The sequence below is a fragment of the Equus asinus genome, chromosome 7, assembly GCF_041296235.1.
Source record: "Equus asinus isolate D_3611 breed Donkey chromosome 7, EquAss-T2T_v2, whole genome shotgun sequence".
Lineage (NCBI taxonomy): Eukaryota > Metazoa > Chordata > Mammalia > Perissodactyla > Equidae > Equus > Equus asinus.
The window spans coordinates 96,780,041-96,800,887 of NC_091796.1; the positions used below are offsets into that span (position 1 = coordinate 96,780,041).

At 45.3% G+C, this 20,847-nt stretch overlaps 1 protein-coding gene across 12 annotated transcripts in view; it reads right to left on the reverse strand.

The window, feature by feature from the left end:
• Positions 1–20,847, reverse strand: part of TTC7B (tetratricopeptide repeat domain 7B) — a 246,416-nt gene that overhangs the window by 65,930 nt on the left and 159,639 nt on the right. For all 12 annotated transcript variants that reach the window (XM_044774202.2, XM_070514194.1, XM_070514196.1 and 9 more), the window contains one exon: positions 6,093–6,209. In XM_044774202.2, coding sequence (XP_044630137.1) covers positions 6,093–6,209 — 117 coding nt within the window. The remainder of the gene's footprint in view (positions 1–6,092; positions 6,210–20,847) is intronic.

A 20,847-nucleotide genomic window follows, 5' to 3' on the forward strand; every position in this document is an offset into this window, starting at 1 on the left:
CTTTTTTCAATCTGGGGGCTCGCAGGGTGATTTTTTAAAAGAAGTTCAAAGTATACAATAAAGGGACACAATTTCCTTCCTCTAAGCAGCTGTTGCTAAAAGTGGTATAAACGAGATTTGGTATGAAACTTAATATGGTTTGCAGCCTACAATTTCCATGGCCAGTGATGCAGTTACAGAAATCCACAGGAAATGGAAGGGAACTCGCTTGAGTACAGATTATTTGTCAGCCTATACTTATTACATCATTGGAGACATGTTTTTTGGAAACTATTCTATTATTTCCACAACTGAGAAACAATAAATGTGTTTGAGCAGAAGACAACACAAAAGAAGTACATGCAAATTTTCATTAATCACGTTACTGACTGAATATTTCTAGCATTGGTCTGTTCATGTATGTATTAACACAACCATTACAAAAATATTACAAAGGGTTCATGATCTGAATATTGCAATGGCTCCCCACTTAGGAGGTTTTCTGAGGATGTTATCTCAAAACATAGTGACGTTTTTCGTCACCTTGGTGATTCCAGGACCCACACTGAGGTGGTGGCATTTCAAAGGAAGGATCAGCTTGGGTTTTCGGTGGACCAAATCCGAGGAAGTGGGTCAGAAATGTTTGTTTCAGCCTTACTCCTCCAGGCTTCCCATCTCACCAAGTTTCAGAGCACAGGGTTGGCTGCTATGGGTGATGCTGGGCCCTGAAACTCAGCTGTGGATCTGGATTCTTATCCTACATCTGTCCCTAATGAGGAGGTCACTTTGGGGAAGGCCACTTTCCCTGTGCCTCAGTGACTTCCCTGTGAGATGAAGGACTGTCTACCTACATAGAACTCTGCGAGGCTGAACCGAAGTCATGTAGACGGAGCATTTAGAAGAGTTATAACTGTTGGGCACACTCCAGGTGTCCTTATAAATATACATACTTATAAACGTGCGTCTGGGGTTAATATGGCTGGCTAATTTCTGAAGACCACTTATTCCTAGCTTTCCGGTGCAATGATAGATATGGGGAAGCTGAGTTAAGGACCTTCTACTCCAAATGTTAGAAACCCCAACTAAAACCAAAATCTGATCTGTGACCCCCACCCACTGATACGACACAGCATCTATTTCTCCTCCGCCAGCGGAGAAACTAAATCTGACTACAGGCCTTAGTTCATCTTCCACAGTTCCTTTTGAAAACAGTATATAAGCAACAATTAACTATTCAAAATGGAGATGCTTTTGTTTCCACTCCGAAGGTTGTGACTGAGAATTTTACTGGATGCTCCCAGCAGTTTTCAGTTCTTCATGTATGTGGTGCAGTCTTAACCAATCAAGATTTGCCTTTGCTGTGACCCATAGAATGTGGAAGAAGGGGCCCAGGGAGGCCTTGGCCACCCCCGGAGTCTCCGTAACTCTCTCAGTCTGACCAGTGTCTCTCACGCAAGCCTGAAAGTTGCCTTCCTCTCTCCCTCTGGGACACTGTCTGCTTGGGCACCTCCCGTGGACCAGCCACTGCCCCCTCACAGCCCAGGTGCCACACCTCTTCTCTGCCCGGCCTTAGGCTGCCAGGAGCCCTTCCCCAAGGAGGATGGCAGGAAGATAAGGAACACCAATCCTGGTCAGGGGTGCTAGCAGAGGGTTTAGGGAGAGGAAACTGGAAGGAACCCCAAATCCGTGGTACATAGCCTGTAGATATCCACAAACACAGATGTACACATTCAGGTAATTTCTGTTCCCCAATAGGACTGAAAATTCAGAGGGAATTTTAGTGATGGTTAAAGTTATGGTGGAAATTGGGATCTTCTCTTGGAAATTCTCTATTTCCCACAGCCAAACAGAGATGAAACACAAGAGGCAAGCTGGCGGTGGACTGGGACTCAGAACCCTGGAGTTCTTGTCGCATGTAGCTTTGCCTCTTCCCAGCTGCTGAAACAGTGCCGGGTGCACGAGAGATACTGGATGCAAGAGCAGGGCCTTGGATAGGAAACCAGAGCGGCGGCAGGAGGGAGAAGGAACTCCTGTTTTTCTCCAGGCTTCTTAAGGCTGGCTCACGAGAGTCAAGTTTCCAATATTCCTGAACGTCAGTTTCCTTATCTGTAAGATGGGTACGATATGACATTTGTGCATTTTATGGAACTGCTTTGAAGATGAAATGCGACCAAACTTTGTAAAAAGAAAAGCTCCACCAAAATGCTGGTGACTATTAGTATAACACGAGGTCTCTAATATCCAACTGTGGTTAAAGCAAAAAACAATAATCTTTTTTTTTTTTAACTTTAAATGCTGTTTGTTAGTAAGTGATTGAAACAGGACTCAGGAAGAAAAAATTTTCTTCCAATCATATGGCTACATGATGGAGATGGTTCAAGTGGCAGTGACAAGAGGGAGAAGGAAGTAGTTAACAATAAAAAAATAAAAATAAAGGAAAAGAAGGTGGTTGTCAACTCAGAGAGGCAGCATGTGTGCTGGAGGGAGCTTTGATGTTAGACAGACCTGGGTCTGAATCATAGCTCAGCTGCTTGTTTCATAGGGAAAACTTGGGCAAGTTATTTAGCCTTGCTTAGCTTCAGTTTTATTTTCTATAAAAGAACAGTATAAGAAAGAACAGTAGCTATCTGGCAAGGCTAGCACAAGGGCTGAGATATATAAACGGCCTAGCACAGTGCTGGCACAGAGCAGGGCAGGACCATCCCTTGCTGACATGCTGTGATGGTCAGTTCAGGCGGCTGCAGGGACCTTCTGTGAGGCTCCGGTTGGAAGTCACACTGGCTGGAGTGGCCAAGTCAGTATGCACAAGAAAGAGGGAGCTTTATGCTCTACTAAGAGACAGAAGGCCAAACAGGAGATAGATTTCTCCCTTAAATGCAAGTGAAACTGAAGAGCTAGGGAAATAAACCCAGGCTTCTGAAATGACAAACGCCTTGCCAAATGTACACTCAAGAGAATGCCACCCACCATTGTGCTCACAGCAAGAGATGCATTCTCAGACTGCAGGTGGAATGGTCTTTGCAAGTTGTCTAAGGCTCTGTTCAACAACTAGCTCATACTGTGATTTTCCTTCAAGCAAAAATAGAGAGGAGGGGCCGAGTGGCAGAGAACATGAAACTCGGGTCTGTCCTCAATTTGGCCCCGTTACTGCCCGTGTCTCCCTCTGTGCCTCACCATCTCGCTGCTCTGGAGGCCCGTGCCAGCCTCATGACGGAGTTAGGAGCGGGGGACAGTGGGGAACCCTGGTAGGTTGAGCAGAGGCCCCCGCCCCCACTCCCTCAACTGAGCACTCGCAGAACCAAGGGCCCCCGAGCCAGGACGTCACTGCGGACCTCCTCCAGATAGAAACCAACCGCCTCCTGCCAAGACGCTTTCTGCTCAGGTTTTTTTTTTTTCATAATTTTTTCTTTTGGCAGTGATGCTTCTCACACATTTGTTCATGCAATTCTACCCTTTTCTAAAACCCTGTATGACCTGATCGTAGACTCAAGGCTGCTGGACCCAGAGCTGCCCTTATCTGGAGAACTGCACGGTGCTGTCGCTCATCAAGACACAGCCCTCCTCTCTCTGTGCTTTATTCTGTTGCCAGGGTCACGTCTTACCCGACCACACTGGGGAGGATGTCTAAATTTGCACAATGGCAAGGGCTACAGGAGCAACATTTATTTATATCCCAGAGAAAATAAAGTTAAAAAAAAGAAACAGGAAGCTCCTTAATAAGGGGCCGATCGATGACCACCCTCTCACTCAAGGCTTTGGGAGCAGGGCGGGAACAGTTCCTCGGAACTCATGGGGCCTCCCCCACACCCCACCTCATCCAGACTCCGCCTGGGGCTGGGGTTCCTGCCGGCTCTGGCCCCGAAAGATCCTTCAGGAAACGGAGGAAGCATGGACACAGCCCAGGCATTTGGTTAAGTATTTTTAAAAAGCTTTCCCGTTCTGCTATTTTTTTCTCCTCACATTCAATATTCTTGGTTGCTAAGTGGGAGGAAATGTGGGGAGGTGGGAGAGGTGTGGAGAACTGAGGGAAAGTTGGCATCGTGAAAGCTGATGGATTTATCTTCTCATTTCTAAAGGGGGTGCAGGCAAAGGGCTGTGCTCCAGGACGGAAGCAACCAGCTGGGGGAGTCTCTCCTGGGAGCTGCGCTTGTGGCAAAGACCCTCCCCCAAATCCTCCTGCTTCCCATAGGCCAGGAGTGGGGGGCTTTTCGGGAACATAAATAGGGGCATTTTCTATTTCTGCTGACAGCCTTAGAAAAGGAGATTTTTTAAAAAAACTAAAACGATCCTTATTTTCAGAACATATCCACACAAGGGAAGAGGCCAGTGTCTTGGTTATCCTTTCATCAAGAGGAAGATGGGTGCACCAGGCACAGTAACGTGCCACAGGCTGTGGTCATGAAGGGGACTCTGGTCTAATTCTTTCGACTCCAGCTCTGCCAGGGGTCGCGTGGCTGCCTGCTGGGCGTGGGACTGGACAGCGGGCTTGCTCCCTCCCTTCCAGCTGCACTGCCCACGGGGCCTGTGGTCACAAGTCTGTCTAACGACGGTTCACAAGGACCCATCCCTTTAACGGGGCCTGATTTTGAACATTTTTTTCTATTAATTGTATAGTTTTACTTTTCTTATTTAGGTTTAATCCATCCAGAATTCACTCTTGTACGTGTTGTTACATAAGAACACAGTTTTCACTTTTCTCCATATAGTGAACCAGTTTTTCCAACGTTATCTATAAATGACCTATCCTTTCTTCAATGATGGTGGTGCCATATTCATTGCATATTATGTTCTCATTTATATCATATTATATACATGGGTCCGGTTGAACTTTTTTTTTTAACTGCAGAAACTTTGGTAAAACAAAATCTCACATGGGGCCCTACCTGCTCTCCGCTGCTTCCCTAACACCCATCCCGCCTTTCCTCTCCCCAGGCCAGGAGCCTGCAGACCACGGCCACCAGCCACGTACCCGCCTCCTGGTGGGCTGGACTGGGCAAGCCACAGCCTTGGTACACATTTACAATTCGAATTACACATTTTTAGGCTCCTGACTTTAAGAGCATGATGTGGGCTATCTATACATCTTGCTATGAACTTGAGAAGTATTCTGAGTATATCAGCAGTTGTTTGGATTAATTTGAATCATTAGGTCCCTCTTCGTTAAATTACTCCTTCACAGGGCAGAGCATACTTAGCAATCCAAACAGACACCAGGAAAAATTGCCCAATGGGCACCACACACATCAGGTGTGTTTCGGGGCATGCAGGTGTTGACTAGTGGCTCTCCCCTGGATTATCTGCCTCCGCAAGAGGCCTCCTCTGACTGACTCCGACTGACTAGGCCATTTGACAGCTTTGCAGGGCAGAGTTATCCTGTAGGAAACTGACAGGAAGGCAAATGAAGTTTGTCTGGTCGAGATGCAGTCAATTTCCACCTTGTGGAAAAGACGACCCCAAACAACATTTCACTGTCCTATAAGATACCGTTGTTGCAGTTATTTGCAAATTCGTTTCAGCCTATTGCTGATTGCTATTGCTCAGATTCTTCTTGGAACGGGTCTTAACATTTTATTGGTTCCCTCATTAGTTAACGAGGTAAATAAAATCTTTGATATGTGCTTATTTTATATTTGTTTGAGTCATGATTTTAACTTTTTGAAAATTATTCTTTATCATGCCAACAGGGATTTCTACTCTCCTTAGTAGAATGCGGGCTGTTATCTAAGGAAGGGCTGTTAAATAGCACTGTAAGAACCCAAGCTGGGATATATAATTCACTAGTCTATCCATAAATCACCAGAAAGATGATAAGACTTGTCAAAGGAGTTAAGTAAAGGGCTGGTTGGTTAAGAGAAATCAGATAGAGACCAGTTGTGAACTGAGCCTGGTGGGTCACCGTGGCAGCAAAAGCAAAAGAAACCTACAAGAAAGATGTGGAGGCTTCACCAGCTGCGAGAAAATCCCCTTAGAAATGGAGTGTGTGAGGCTCCAGCGCTGCTCTCTGCTGCTCATGGGGACCTAGGGCTAACGCCTGCTAAGTGCCGATCAGAGAGGCACCGACAGGCAGGGACCCAGGCAAAAACCACGCAAAACAGGCACTGCTGGCCTCTTACCTGGGATTGGTTAGGTTGTAGCAGGATTTCCATATTTGTAACATGTGCTTACAGGTGAGGAGCGCCTCGTCCGGGCCGCGGCAGAGTGACTCCAGCTTCACTTTGGAAAACAGTAGTCTACGGTGGGGAGACAAGGAAGAGAACAACACAGCTCAAGACAGGGTCCCCATCAAAATGAAACAAGGGGGCCTGGCTTAGACCCGGAAGCTGCTGTACTCGTTCTAGAAGAGGGTGTCTCAAGGCGACCAGAGGGCAGCAGTGGGAGCAGGGCCGAGGACTCCAGAATCCCAGCTCAATATATGGCTTTGCATAAGTCACCACCAAGGCAAAGGCAGGCACAACAGTTCCATTTGTGGTCAGCTTAAGAGCATCAGAGTGGCTAATTTTATTCAGAACACGGAGATTTTGTTTTTAGAACAAAACCAACCTATTTGTGAAACTTCAAAAATTCATTAAAAGAGAATCTTGATTTATTTACAAAATTATACAGCAGATGAGACTCAGGTGATATGAGTATCCACAAAAGAAACCTTCCACATGATCCTCATCACGTGAAAACTCCGAAGTTTTGAAAAGCCTGACCTGAAGGCACATGATGAAGGGGGTGCCTGGCTAAGGCCCGCTCCTCTTTGATCTGCTCCAGCCCCGCTGTTCACGGCCTTCCCCAGCTCACTCCATAATCACCAGCTATCTCTTCCCTATATTTGTTACCACCAACAGCTTCACCCTCCATCCAGCTTCTGAGCTCTAAGCTTAGACCCTTCTCTCTTGGCATCTCAGAGTTATCCCAGTCCCAAATTCTATTTAAGCCTCTCTGTAGACATCAGCTCTCTTGGTCCCTGGGCTTATCACTACTACCCTTGTGAGAGCCCCAGCATGAACCCAGACATCTTCCTAATGGTCTTTCTGTCCCCTGACTTGCCCAGCTCCAAGAAATTACAAAGATCTCCAAAAATCATTTCCATTCCCAGCTCAAGAAACTACCATGATTCTTTACTGTCTGTAACAGTAAGTGAGAATTCTTTATCAAGTCCCTTAACACTCTGCCCAGTGGCCACTCCTATTTCACCATCCCATTCTGTGCCCGGCATCCCACTGGACCCACTCCTACCAATATAACTCATCGGCCAAAGATTATGTTTCCTTCGTAACTCCATGAATATATATGCCTGTCCTCCAACTTAATCTCTACTAATCCACGCCTCTCCTTAATTCTTCCTAAATTCAGCTAAAACCACACCTCATCAAGTACGTCTTCCACTGATATCACTTTTATACCTTTATCTTTTCTATTCAGTATGTATCAAACTGGCTGGTGTTTGTTGTGAATGATAATAAAAAGAAGCAAAAGGAGGGAGGAGCTCCTGTTTATTCAAGGCCTCCTCTATGCCAGGCTCTGTGTTTGGCACTTTACCACAATTCCAATGTCATCTCTGTAATAAGCCTTCTCAGTCGGTGGTGTTTCCTTTCTATAGAAGAACCCCAACCGCCCTCTCTCTGGCCTCACTTCCACAGCGCCTAAAATTATGCTCTGAGGTCAAAGGGTCTTACATCAGCATTTTCTCACTGACTACTTTCTCTATCAACCACAGAAGATAAAGAAATATGTTTCTAGCGATAAAAGTTAGATGGATAGAATTCCTCAACCACGCACGATGTGATGGTCCAATTCGAAGGCCCTCTGGAGAAGGAAAGTCTCTTTTTCCTCCGTGGGAGATGGAAGGAAGGCGGTCCTAACCTGTCACCGCTCAAGCTCAGGAATGGGTTAGCACCAACCACTCCTTCCAAATGGAACACAGGATGCCCAAGGCGGTGCTGTGGCTCCCAGAGGGCTCAGGGCTGCAGCATCCTGGAGCCTGGGTTTGCAAAAGCCTGGGATAATGGGGCAACAGGCCAGGTCACAAGAGGATGCAGCCCCTGATCCATAAGTAGGGGGGCATAAAGAGTGAGGCCAGATGTGAAAACAGGGCTCAGCTTCTGCTAAAAGACATCTCAAGAAGTGGAAATCCCCTGAGGTCTTTCCAGGACTACCGACAAAGGAATGGTAGCCACTCAGGGTGTCTTGAGGATGTTTTTTCTTTCTTTCTTTCTTTCTTTTTGGTGAGAAAGATTGGTCCTGAGCTAACCTCTGTTGCTGATCTTCTTCTTTTTGCTTGAGGAAGACTGTCCCTGAGCTAACATCTGTAGCTGCCAAAGCAAAGCACCGAACTTAACCACTACACCACCAGGCTGGCCCCAATTGAGGAGTTTTTAAGGAGCTTGAAGCTGACACATGCTGATGTCTTCTGAGTCCAGAAGGTGAGGGGAGTGCTTTTCCACCAGAATGCCCCAGCAAACTTGGGTCAATGGGAGATGTCTTACAAAGGAAGGAGAAGCTGCCAAACGGTCACCTGCCAGCATCTGATGGAGACCTGTCGGGAGACCGTCAGAGAACTTCCTGGATGAGGGCTGGTTCTAAGCACTTTTGGCCATAGGAGACCCCACCCAGGACCGTGGCGACATCCTCTGGGCGGCATACTCAGTCCCTCTGGCTCAGCCAGGCTGGGAGTTGGCTGCCCCAGGGAGGGCCCTGAGGTGGTGGGGAAAGTTCCCTGCACTGCAGGCAGTGGCGTGGCTCTGAGAGCGATTATCCACAATTCCTTTAACGGTACCCAAAGCACAAAACGCCAGAGCTCGTCTCTGAGCCTCAGCTTGGGGGAGCAGTTCTGTGCAAGGCGTCTTGGCTAGAAAAAGAACTTCTAATTAACATGAAATAACAGCTTTCAAACACTTGACTCAGGATATGGAGTTGAAAAGGTGTGGGCTGGATTTCAGAGAACCAGACAGGAAGAACAATAGTGGAACCGCTGAGCACAAATGATGGAAAAGGCACCTGGGAATGAAGCAAGAGGAACAGCAGGAAAGAGAGACTGGCAGAGAAAAGGAGCTGGAAACACAGGCAGTGGAGAAGCAGCAGAGGCACTCGGCCACTGCCAGGTGTTTCCTTCACAGCAGGCAGGATGCCTGACAAGCCCAACTCTGATCCCCCCTTGAACGCCCAGGAGAAAGCAGGAGAGGCACTGTCTCAAGGCCACCGGGCTCCTTCTCACCATAGCCCACCCCTCACTTGTTTATAAGGCAGAGAACAATACCGGAAACAGAACAAGTGATAACCTGTCATCATATTTGCTGAACCCTGATCGCACTTTTCAAGACTGTTCGAAAACATCTGGCTGGGTATATGTTACATTAGCACAGAAATGAAGGGCATACACAAACATCATTAGCATTAATTTGCTGCAGTTGACGTCCAAAGATATTATAGATTCAATCTACTGAGGAAACCCTGAGGCAAAAAAACAAGTTACGAGACAACCTGGGACAAACTGGCATTGACTGCGTTTCAGTATGTGAAAGTGTCAACCTGACAGAGAGGGCAGAAGAGATGGATGGGCTGGGACCACCTGCCGGCCACATCACCTGAGTCCAACTGTGGATTAAGGAAGATGTTTCTCTAAGTATAGTCAGAAGTCACATGCTGGGAACACGGTCTATTCCTATCCCATATACCTGGCTCAAAGTTCATTAACCTAATTTAAAAAATTTTTGTTCAGACTCATTGAAAACCTACAGGAAATTAATGAAGAAGAGAAGAATCTTCCTAAAATATCAATCTGACTAGATTACTGATAGCCCAAATCTAACATCTCATACAATGCCTTCCATGATCTGGCTCGTGCCCACATGCTTAGCCTCGGTGTGCCCACTGCCCATCACATACATCCCCCATTCTAACCATGATCAGCTTCCTCCACACGTCACTCTCCTTCATGCCTTTGGGTCTTTGCACATGCTGTCCCTTCTGTCTGGAATGCCTTTTCCATCCATGTCTGCTTTACAGGCATCTACTCTTCTTTCAAGATTCAGGTCAAACAGCACCCTCTCCCTAAAGTCAGCCGTAAATAATAGGAGCTGACTCTCCCAAATGGAAATGCAATTCCAGAAAAGACAAGAGCTCTCCACTGTGGAATCATAAGCTACAAGCTAGGAAATTTCTGCTTTCAAACAAGTGAAATAATAGCAGTAACAACAGCAGCTGCCAGACACTTTAAATATTTAATCGCTAATTCTTACAACGACCCTGCAAGTTAGGTTGGGAGGTAAGTACTTTGCCCAAGTTCACACTGCCAACCAATCATAGAACAGAAATCTGAACCCAAGTCCATCTGACTCTGAAGTACTGAACAAGAAACAGAGGAGAATGACTTAAAATCTTCTAACCACTCTACTGACGCTAATGAAGATACATAGCACTTTCTAATCCATTGCCAAATATTTAAAACCCTCAAATGTGCAAAGATGTGTTAGATATTACATAGAATAAAAAATGGTATGAAATAGAGGCCCTTGCTCTCAAGACCTCAAAGACCACCGGAAGACCAGACCATGAACACTCGGCAGGCTTGCTGGTTTGGGAACAGATGATGGCCCTGAAACTTGAGCAGCGCTGCAGGGAGACAGGAGTTAGGGTTCCGGGGTATTGCTCCTGGGATATGTCACACATGGCTCTTTAAAAAACGGTCACATTTGCCCACACTTGCCTCTCTCACCCAAAAGTCAGGCACATAGAAAATTCTAGTCATTTGAAGGATCCAGTTAATCAAGATTTGACTTTTTATTAAAACTAATAGAAATAATATTTTACCCCATTTTTGGAAGTTTTTAAGAATCCCAAGATAACTCTTGAAAAAATAGGTATGTTTGGCTTAGTGGAGAGCTCAGAAAGAAGACACAACACCCCTGTGAAGCTTTGAAGCATGTGGCATCATGACTTTTCATTGGGCACCTTAGGGAATGTGTCAAAGTGGCATTTTATCAGGACCAGGTTTAATGTCTAATGATCATCCCCAGGAAGACTTTCTTGACCCCCTTAGAAACAGCCCCAACCACTAGATACTCACCTCTCGTACATCACTCTAGTTGAGCTGTATCCTGGGCCCCAGCCTCATGAGTCCCAGACTCCAGACACCATGCCTTGAGCTCATCGCAGACCCTCATGTCTCCCTGTCTGTGCTCTGCTTATCTGGAAGTCCTCTCCCCAGCATCCCTACCACTCCCAACTGTGAAAATCCCACTGTCTGACATCTTCCATGACCCCCATCCTCAGGCAGAATCTATCTTCTTCCTCATCTCATATGTATAAAATATGTTTTGTAATCTGTTTATTCATCCCACATTTGTACAGCTGACTACCTATACGACAATGTGCCTGATGATGAATTGGTATTTGTTCATCCTTTTGTCAACCATTTTAAAAGTGCCTATTATGCATCTGAGGCTACAAAGGGAATAAGACGTGGTATCTTCCCCCACAAAGCTCACAGTCTAGTGTGATACATACATATGGACAAAGTTCTTTGGCAACACCAAAGGAAGGTGAGAGAGTCTGCCTGGGGATCACAGAATACAACAGAGAAGCAGTAGGACTTTCACAGTTGGGGTGGGGGGGCGCTGGGGAAGGGCATTCCAGGCAGGCAGATGGAACATCTGGGGCATAGACAGCGAGGTGCGAGCATCCACAATGAGCTCAAGGAATGGTGTCTGGAATCTAGGATATAAGGCTTGGGCCCAAGATAAAGCAAGAAGAGTAGATGTTTCTAAATTCTGAATATAATATGACTCACTCAAGCTTTCTGTGAAGAACTCTCAATGAAAATAAATTAGAAAAGTTTAGAGAAGGACTAACGTAATAATTCCCTTCAATCTTATTTGGCAGTATAAAAGATGCACTCAAGGGCATCAAGGAGGAAACACTCTTCTTAATACAAAAAACCCTCACTAATGAGCTTGAGTAATGCTGCATTTAAGGCAGTTGATTCAGAAATAAAATCACAGGAACCTTGAACATTTGGTATTTTGTGCTGATTTGTGTTTGTGTGCTCCTGGGTTCAGCATGTCAGGGACCCGCTCTTTGTTTATCTGCTGAATGTAGGCAGGATGCAAAAGAGCTGTGCAGAAAAGCACGTGGTATCTGCCTAAGTTGGGCAGTGGCCATGGAGGCCTTGAATATCGTCTCCATCTCTTGCTTCCAGGGAGTCTGAACTGAGCTGGAGTGGGCTGGCTGCCAAACACCCAAAGGAAAGTGAGCATCTGTCACCAGGTAGAAGAAATAACAGAGCAGGAAGCGGGGGGGCGGGGGGGCAAGTATGTTGAAATAAAATTTTAAATTGAGAAGATGATTTGGCAGCCACAGATCAGAATGGTAAGATAAATCAAAAGAGATGTGCCAAAAGCATGTGGTGACTAGGAGAGGAGAGATAGAAATTTGAAGCCAGATGAGTCAGCTGGGAACAAAGTCTGAAAGGATCGAGCCTGTGTGTGCAGCCCATCGCTGTTCAGGGAGAAGGGCCATCTAACCATCCGATCCATCTAACCAACCCCTCAGAGGGGAATGAGGGACTGCTTTCATGAAGGCAATCCATCTCAATACACTGTTACCAACATTCCCGATGGCCTACTGTGTGCTGGTCTTGGAGCCTTGGAGTTCTGCTGGCTGAGTTTCCAAAGCAGTCCAATCCCAGAAGGTGGTATTTGCTGCAAAAAGCAGCCTCTGATCCTGGGCTGAGTCACTGTCGCTGAAAATCAATACTGTGACTGGCCTGGGAGCTGTCTGGCCTGCAGCAGTTCAACAGGGCCCCATCACCGTCTGGTGAGCCAATGACGCTGGGTTTACGGTTGTGCAGGCCTCAGAGTAGAGACCTCAAAACCTCCCAGAAGCTGCTCTGATCACAGCTGGAAGGAACGGGAGGTGTGGAACTGGTTCATGTGACCGCTCCCATGAGATAACAAATACTGCTTGGGGTCTCACTAATGGTGAATGTCCAATAAACATCACCAGAATCAATGATATATCTACCCAACTGTTACACAGGAAACATAATTTCTTTGATCATCTAGTTTACCTAATTGCTGTATTGACATGCTGTTCATCAGCACATTAGAAAAAATACAGGTTCTTCCAATTAATCCAAAGATGGAACAGGCCTTGAGAGGTCCTATAATGTTTTGCTACTCAGCGTAGTCTGGGGCAGGCAGTCTCAGCGTCCCCTGCGAGCTTGTGAGAAATGCAGAATATCCACCCACTCTGGACCCAATGGATCAGAATCTTCCTGTAAGAGGATTCCCAGGTGACTTGCGTGCAAAGCACCTCTCTAGTTCTTAACTCTCCATCCTAACCTTTAATGGTCTGATTTTTTTTTTTTTCTAAAGACCTACAAGAAAAAGAGTTTCCATAGCCCATACACTTAGGAAATTCTACCTCTGTTTATTTCATTCCTATAAGAATTTTTGGAGTATTTTGTTGTTAAATTCAGCGGGAATTCTGATCAACCACTTACATTAAGCTCACAAACGAAGGGCACTCCCACCTGTGGTCTTGAAGAGACTGCCTCCCCTCCTTCCGGAGGAGTCCCTGGATGGCTTCCTGATGGCTGTGCTATACCCTTGTCCAGGTCCTCCCGGGGTGTCTCTGGTGAGGGTCAGTTACCAACCCCAGTGCACCACTCACACTGTCACCCACGTAAAGGGCCTCTCCTGAGACTGCAGAGTACCGAGTACCCACCCAGTGCCGCTGGGTGTCCTCCTCAGGGATCGAAAACTCAAATGTCTCCCAGAACCAGACCAGTGAATAGGAGCCAGGCTCAAGATGCCAGGGAGCGTGTGGAGTCGTGCCTGCCTAGCCTAAAGGTAATCAAGTCTAAGCATTTTTGAAATGTGTGCTGACCTAAGGGAACTCTGCTAGCAGATGTCAGCTTCCAGCCTTCCAGATGGAAACCCCTAGACTACCAGCTTTTCAGGGATCAAATCTGAGTACCTGGTTTCCTTTACAGAACCCGAAACACACACTGACTCCTGGTCAGTTTGCTAACAAAGCACGAGAGGAGGGTTTGAAGAGCACGGCTCTTCTAAGAGCATCTTCTCTAGGGATGACGCCCTGTCAAGTAACGGACCCACGTGGCTCGCTGGCAAACTTCTGTCTGGGAGTTTTTAACCACTAGGGAAGTTCTAGAAATCTGACCACTTTTAAGGCCTATGGTTGCTCGAGAAGAAGACGCTGAACAATATGCCAGCATGTCTGGCGAGGTCATTCGGCATTTCTCCCAAGCTGGCCTTGCTGTCACGGTGAGCGTTTTCCCGGCCCAGGATCCCAGATCTGCTGCTTCCTGGGAAAATTGACACTATGCTCATTAAGCAAAAGAAAGTATCAGGAACAGACATCTTCCTTTGCAGAACTTAGCAGCCTCTCATCCTCAGTTGGGAGGCTGCTCGTGAGTGGCGGGTGCTACGCACAGTCCATGGCCGTCTCTGGATTCGCCTGGGCCTCTTACTTTCCTAATCCCGCCTCCTCTTCATAACAGGCAGGAACTCCTGCTAGATCCCATATCAGTTACATTTTGCTTCTCATTTCAGTCAAAGTGTCAACAATCTGGACTACTCCCCCATCCTTCTAGCGGTATTTTTAGAACAAACAAACAACTGACATATTCAGCTAGAATAAATCACCTCAAGAAACCCCAGTTTGGCTTATTTTTCACTCCTGATTCAGCCATTGATCTCAACTCCTATTAGCTCCCTGGAGCCAGCACCTAAGCCGGAAAGGATCTGGACAGCTTGACCTAAAAACACCTCTGGAATCACACTGCCTGCATTGCAAAGACCTCCGCTAATGCCCGAGTCTGACATTCTTACGAAAGGAGCCATTTCATGCAGTGCGGTCCACAAAGCAACAGAGAATCCACATAGTCAGTACAGTTTCCTGGGTGCTCTCTGAGCGGGTGGGGCTAGGGGATGTGGGGTGCAAAGTAAACAGGAGGTGGAGGACCTGCCCTCTGGTTTGTAAGCAGGTTGGTGAGCAAGTGCCTTCAGCACAGTGAGCCATCCGGTAAGTAAACGTGTGAACAGGAAATATTTGGAAGCAAGTCTTTCCATCAAACTATTCAGGCTCTCAAAACAAATAATCTCTTCTCTCTGAACCACAAAGCCATTGTCATTTCTAAAGTCGGGGAGGGGGTGAACTGAAAGCAAATGAATTGACCTGCCGCCTCCCCGAAAGACCTCTCTCTGGAGGGCTCCCAGTCTTTATTTCTGACTCAGTTCCCATGGCCCTGATTTCCGCATATTCCCCAGTCTGAGGATAGCAGCACAAGGGGAGAAATAAGACATCTGGGCCCATTTCAGTGGACAACGGCAGATGTCAAAAGAATGAGAATCCTACAGTCACCTTGACCTAGAAGGGAAAGGGCCCAGGCCAGATGTGACACGGACTCAAAGGAACCCATCAAGTCCTGTAATATGGAAATGACTCCCTCCACTCAAAGTCAGGAAGGGAGCCAGAAAGGAAAAAACTCGGCAGGGTGCTGGGAAGCTGAACCAGCTCTTTGGGACCAGAGGTGGACAACACATCTCTCTGGGATCATCTGGATGCCAAATGGGACCATGAGTCTTTGCACCAGAAACCTGCTCCTGTGAACCCTGGCCTGGCTTACATTTCCCACGTTCTCCGTCTTTACCTCCTGCGGGTTCACACTTAGTCCGTTGTGAAGGGTTTTGTTTTGTTTTGCTTGGCTTGTTTCAGCAGTGCCAAGGGACACCAAAGGGAGGACCTTTGTCTATGGCTGGGGCTTTAACAGGGAGCCCTGCTCCCTGACGGTGCGCTGGTGCGGGCCGCAGTGGGGATCTTTGTTTCTCCTGGGGCACTCAGCACACTCCAAAGTACTTCTCCTCCACATTGTGCCGGAAGCCAGGCAAGGGCAGGGACGGTGCTTTCCCTGGCCTTGGCTCTCCTGAGCCTGGCACACACTTGGCAGGAAGTGGGGCTCTCTAACCATTAACTGGGGGAGGGGTTCAAAGGGCAGTGAATCTGATCATCTGTAGGTGGATCATGGATCCCCACTGTTTTCAGTGCAGGATTTCCACAAGAATACTTATGGGGTTAATTTGGAGCTTCTGTTCTCTCTCTTCTTTGCTCTCAGGTGTTTTTGTTTTGTTTTGTTCTCAAATAGTAAACTTTCATTACCTTAAAATGCAAAAGACCGTCACAAATGAGCTGATGTTCAACTGTATTTGGACCGTTCGATTTGTTTCACAGTTGGCTGGGTAACTAGCAGGTGCTTTATATGACCCATTTGCAGTAAGAAGACCATCATTTTATCATAGAGTGAAACTTGGCAGAGTCAAAACCAAAATGGACCATAGAAGAAACACAGGTGGACACGCTTGGGCTGTGAACTAAGGCCACCAGGCTATTCAGCAGGGTCATTAGTTTCAACTACTCACTGCACAAACATGTACGAATATTCACGGCACGCCAAGCACTGGGTTAGGTGCTGGGGATCCAGAAGTTTCCAGGAAGCACCTGCGTGAAGTCTGAAGCTGATACTCCATACTTTGAATTGTTGAATGAGATATCTAGGAGGACTTGAGATCTTGCAAAGAAAAGCACCAGAATAAATAAACCTTCTGCATGCCACCTCGAGGATGGATGGGTTTGGTGTGGCTGCCCCAGCCTGGCCTCTTCTGAGGAGCTCCCTTCCCTGGCTGACAAGGAGATCGGTATGCCCTGAAGACTTTCTCTCCAGCATACTCAGAAATAACCAGAAAAGGGGGAACTCTCTGGAAAAGAAGCAGGCTACTCCTGTGAGGACTTTTAATTGAGGGACAAACAGCCCCATGCAAGCCTAGTGTTGGTCAAGTGGAAATGGGGAGAGGCGTTTGGGCTAGCACAACTCCTGACGTGAGGACAAGCTGCTCCAAGCCCTGGAGGAAGGAGGATCTTCTCATGAACCAATCTGGCTTCAAGGAAGTTCTCTTCCATTTTCTCTTTTCCAGTTCTTCTACTCTGGCCTCTTAAACCCAATTTTCAGTTTCTGAGGCATTTTTCATTGCCTTTTGAGGATTCTGTCTCTCTTGACAAGCATCTACATTACTGAAGGCAACACCACAGCCCCATCGCCTCACAGAAAGATCACAGAGACGGCTGGTGTGGTGGGAAGCGAGTCCTTGCCTTAGCAAGTACCTCCCAGGGGAACAGTGGCTTCATGATCCAGAGCCACAGAGAGAATCCAGGGGCATACGGGCCCCAGCCATCTAATCTCAACCTCCCAGGAGTGCTGGAAACCTTCCTCCGCCCACACAAGTCACTAAAGAGAGGTTGGAAAGTTGATTTTTAAAAAACCTGTGGTAAAATATACATAACACAAAATTTACCATTTTTAAGTGGACAGTTCAGTGGTATTAATTGCATTCACATTGTTGGTAACAATTGTCACCATCCATCTCCAGAACTTTCTTCTTGCAAAACTGAAACTCTGTACCCATTAAACGATAATTCCTCATTCCCTCCTCCCCCAGCCCTTGGCAACTGCCGCTCTAGGCTACTCAAAATCATAGAACTGTCGCTATGATTTCTAGTTTCTCCACATCCTCACCAACACTTGCTACTTCCTGTTTGTTTATTTTAAGAGCCGTCTTAATGGTATGAAGTGGTATCTCACTGTGGTCTTAACCATCCCTAACGATTTAGTGATGCTAAGAACATTTTCACGTGCTTATTGGCCATTTGACTATCTACTTTGGAGAAACGTCCATTCAAGTCCTCTGCCCATTTTTTATTCAGGTTGTTTTTTTGTTGCAGAGAGTTAATTTTAAATAAGCTACCACACCACTGAATCTGCTCCACTTTGATCTGTGGTATCTTTCAGGCTGCCAGCCACTCTCCTTTGCCCAAAGATCCCCTCCTCAATTGTATCCGAGGGACGGGCAACCCTGGGTTGCCGACATTGCCTTCCTCCCTCCATCCCAGACATCCTGCAGGTATCCATGGATCATTACTCTAATTTAATGAGATGAACACCCTCTTTCCTTGTGGGCCCAACTTTCTATCAAATGCAAATTTCACCAGCATGTTCATTACTCCATCGCTCAGCTCAGGCCTAAAAACAGCCCATAACATCTGGCCTCTCAGTAATCACTACATGAAAACATTACTCAATATGACATTTCAACTTAAATTGAGTTTCTCTGAGAGTGTGTGTGTGTGTGAGACAGAGTAAGAAAGAGACATAGTCTTACTTGCCAAGTAATGATTTTTTTTAAAACCAGATATGTACTCTAATGGACAAAAGAATGATCCTTATCATGTTTTCTAGTTTATTGATGAGATTAACAGGGAAGATAGCATCAAAGTCCTGCTCATCTGGATTGTTAGCTCTAAGCACAGACTGTCTTTCTCTTGTTCGTGGCAGCATCCCCTACACCTAGCATGGCAACTGGAATGTGGTAGGAACTCAATGCTTTGAAGGCAGTGGTTAAGAGCACACAGATGTCAAGGTCAGACTGCCTGGGTTCAAATCATGTCTCTGCCACTTACTAGGTGCATAATCTTGGACAAATTACTTAACCTCTTTGTGCCTCAGTTTCCTGATCTGTAAAATGGGGATGATAATACTACCTCCCTTTGATGGTTCTCATGATGATTAAATTACTTTAAATGTGTGAAGTGCTGACAAGAGTTGCCTGCCATAAAGCAGTGTATAAATGCCAGTGGTTATTTTTGCTAAATGAGTGAATGAATGGGTGAATGAATGAAGGAAGCTTACATATGTTCAGTTCTTTCCAGACAGTTAGTTCCCACTGGTGTAAAAAGAAATGTGATTGTCTGACGAAGTCTGCTTTCACATGTACGAGAGCAGAAGAGCACACACAGAGAAGGAGAATACTGCAGAGGAGCTTGTGGTCTTGCAGTCAGGTGACTGATGCATCAAAGTTATGCATCAGAAAACACACTTAAAAGAGTTGTCCAAACACCATAATGATCCCACTTCTATTGTATCCTTGAGATGTTTCAAAAATTACTGTCTTGTGCTTTGTGGTAACATTTGATGGCTTCTTAAGTGTGTTGTTGATATGATGACCTCTCTGAGAGCACACAAGTAAGGATTCCATTTAAATAGGAAAGAGTAAAATTCAAGTCAATTAAAAATCTATAATTAGGAAAGTTGCACAACCATAATTCGTCTCAGGGCAAGAAACTAAACCCATTGTAAGGCTTGCTGAGTTAGAATAACGCATTTTAGTTACACTAAAGTTCTCAAATGCTACCATAAGTATGATACTATCTGAAAAATCTTCCAGAGAAAAAAGTAACAAACTGTCAGTTCTCATCCCCATATTTTATCTAAAAATGAGTCTCCATGGCAGAAACACAAAGTCTGTGAGGGTCCAATCAAAGCGCCACTGACAGACATCCGCCTCATCTTTAGGAGAAAGAACCTTTCCAAATATCACCTGGCACCTCCTTCTACCTTTCTGGGCCGATGAGGAAAATTACTAAGTAAAATGTTTTAATCAATTAGGAAATTTTCGCAAAGTTATATTTCAGAAAAAGAAAGATCAAGGCTCTCGTACCAAGTACAATAGATAGTCAATCTATCGGAATTCATGAACACTGTTCAATATAAACTTTGTTAAATTTTATTTTAGGGAAAACAATGTGTTGGAGACATTTAATACATAATCAGAAAATACTAATTTTTCATCGTTTGGTTGAAACTTCAACTATTTACTAGTTGAAGGATTTAAAAAAAGCAATTTTTTCAACAGAAAAAGAAGGTAGTATAGGAGCAACAAAAAACACAAGACATATATAGAAATGGCAGACATAAATCCAACCGTATCACTAATTATATTAAATGTGAATGGACCAAATGCTTGAGACAAAAGGCAGAAATTATCAGACTAAATTAAAAGCGAGATCCAATTATATGCTCTCAATAAGAGAAGAAGTATTTGAAGAAATAATGGCTGAGAATTTTCTAGAAATGATACACAATGCCAACAATACCAACCCACAGTTTAAAAAGTCCAATGACTCCCAAGCAGGATCCACTCTTAGCTGTATCAGAATGAAAACGTAAAGCATCAGCAACAATGGCAATGAGAGCAGCCAGAGAGAAAGGACAGATGACATTAAAATGAGCTGAAGTTAAACAGTTGGCTTCTCAACTCCTACAAAAGGAGCAAGATCACGTGTGCTGTGAGGAACTGTGAGCCTAGAATTATATATCCAGCTTGAAGAATCTCTTTTGAGAGCAAAGCCAAATATATTTTTAGATACAAACGGAGAAAGTTTGCCAGCAAGAGACCCTCACTGAAATTTCTAGGGTTATCACTAAACAACCACCACCAAAATGGAATGTTTCTTTCTCTAAATTAGTAAAGGAAAAATATGTAATAAAAATGTAATCTAAAAGAAGGTAGGAAAGGAGAGGATGAGAGATGAAAAAAGAGCAGGACAAATAGAAAGCACAAGTTAGGTGGGAGACACTAACACAAATATATCAGTATTTACAATAAATGGAAATGAACTAGATGTTCCAGATAAGACTGTCATCTTGAGTTAAAAAAAAAAGTCAGCTATATATAACGAGCACAAGAGTACATCTAAAACATAACAATATAGAAAGTTCAGAGAGGGTGGAAAAAGACGTTCCAAGCACATGTATACACACACACATATATTTGTATGTGTGTATATATGTGCACATATATGTGAATATATGCATATGGACGTATGTGTATAGCATATAAAGCAGACTTTGAGGCAAAATGAATTATGTGACATTACATAATGATAAATGGTTGAATTTACCAGGAAGACATAGCAATTCTAAATTTATATGCACCTAACAGCATAGCTTTAAACTATATAGCAAAAATT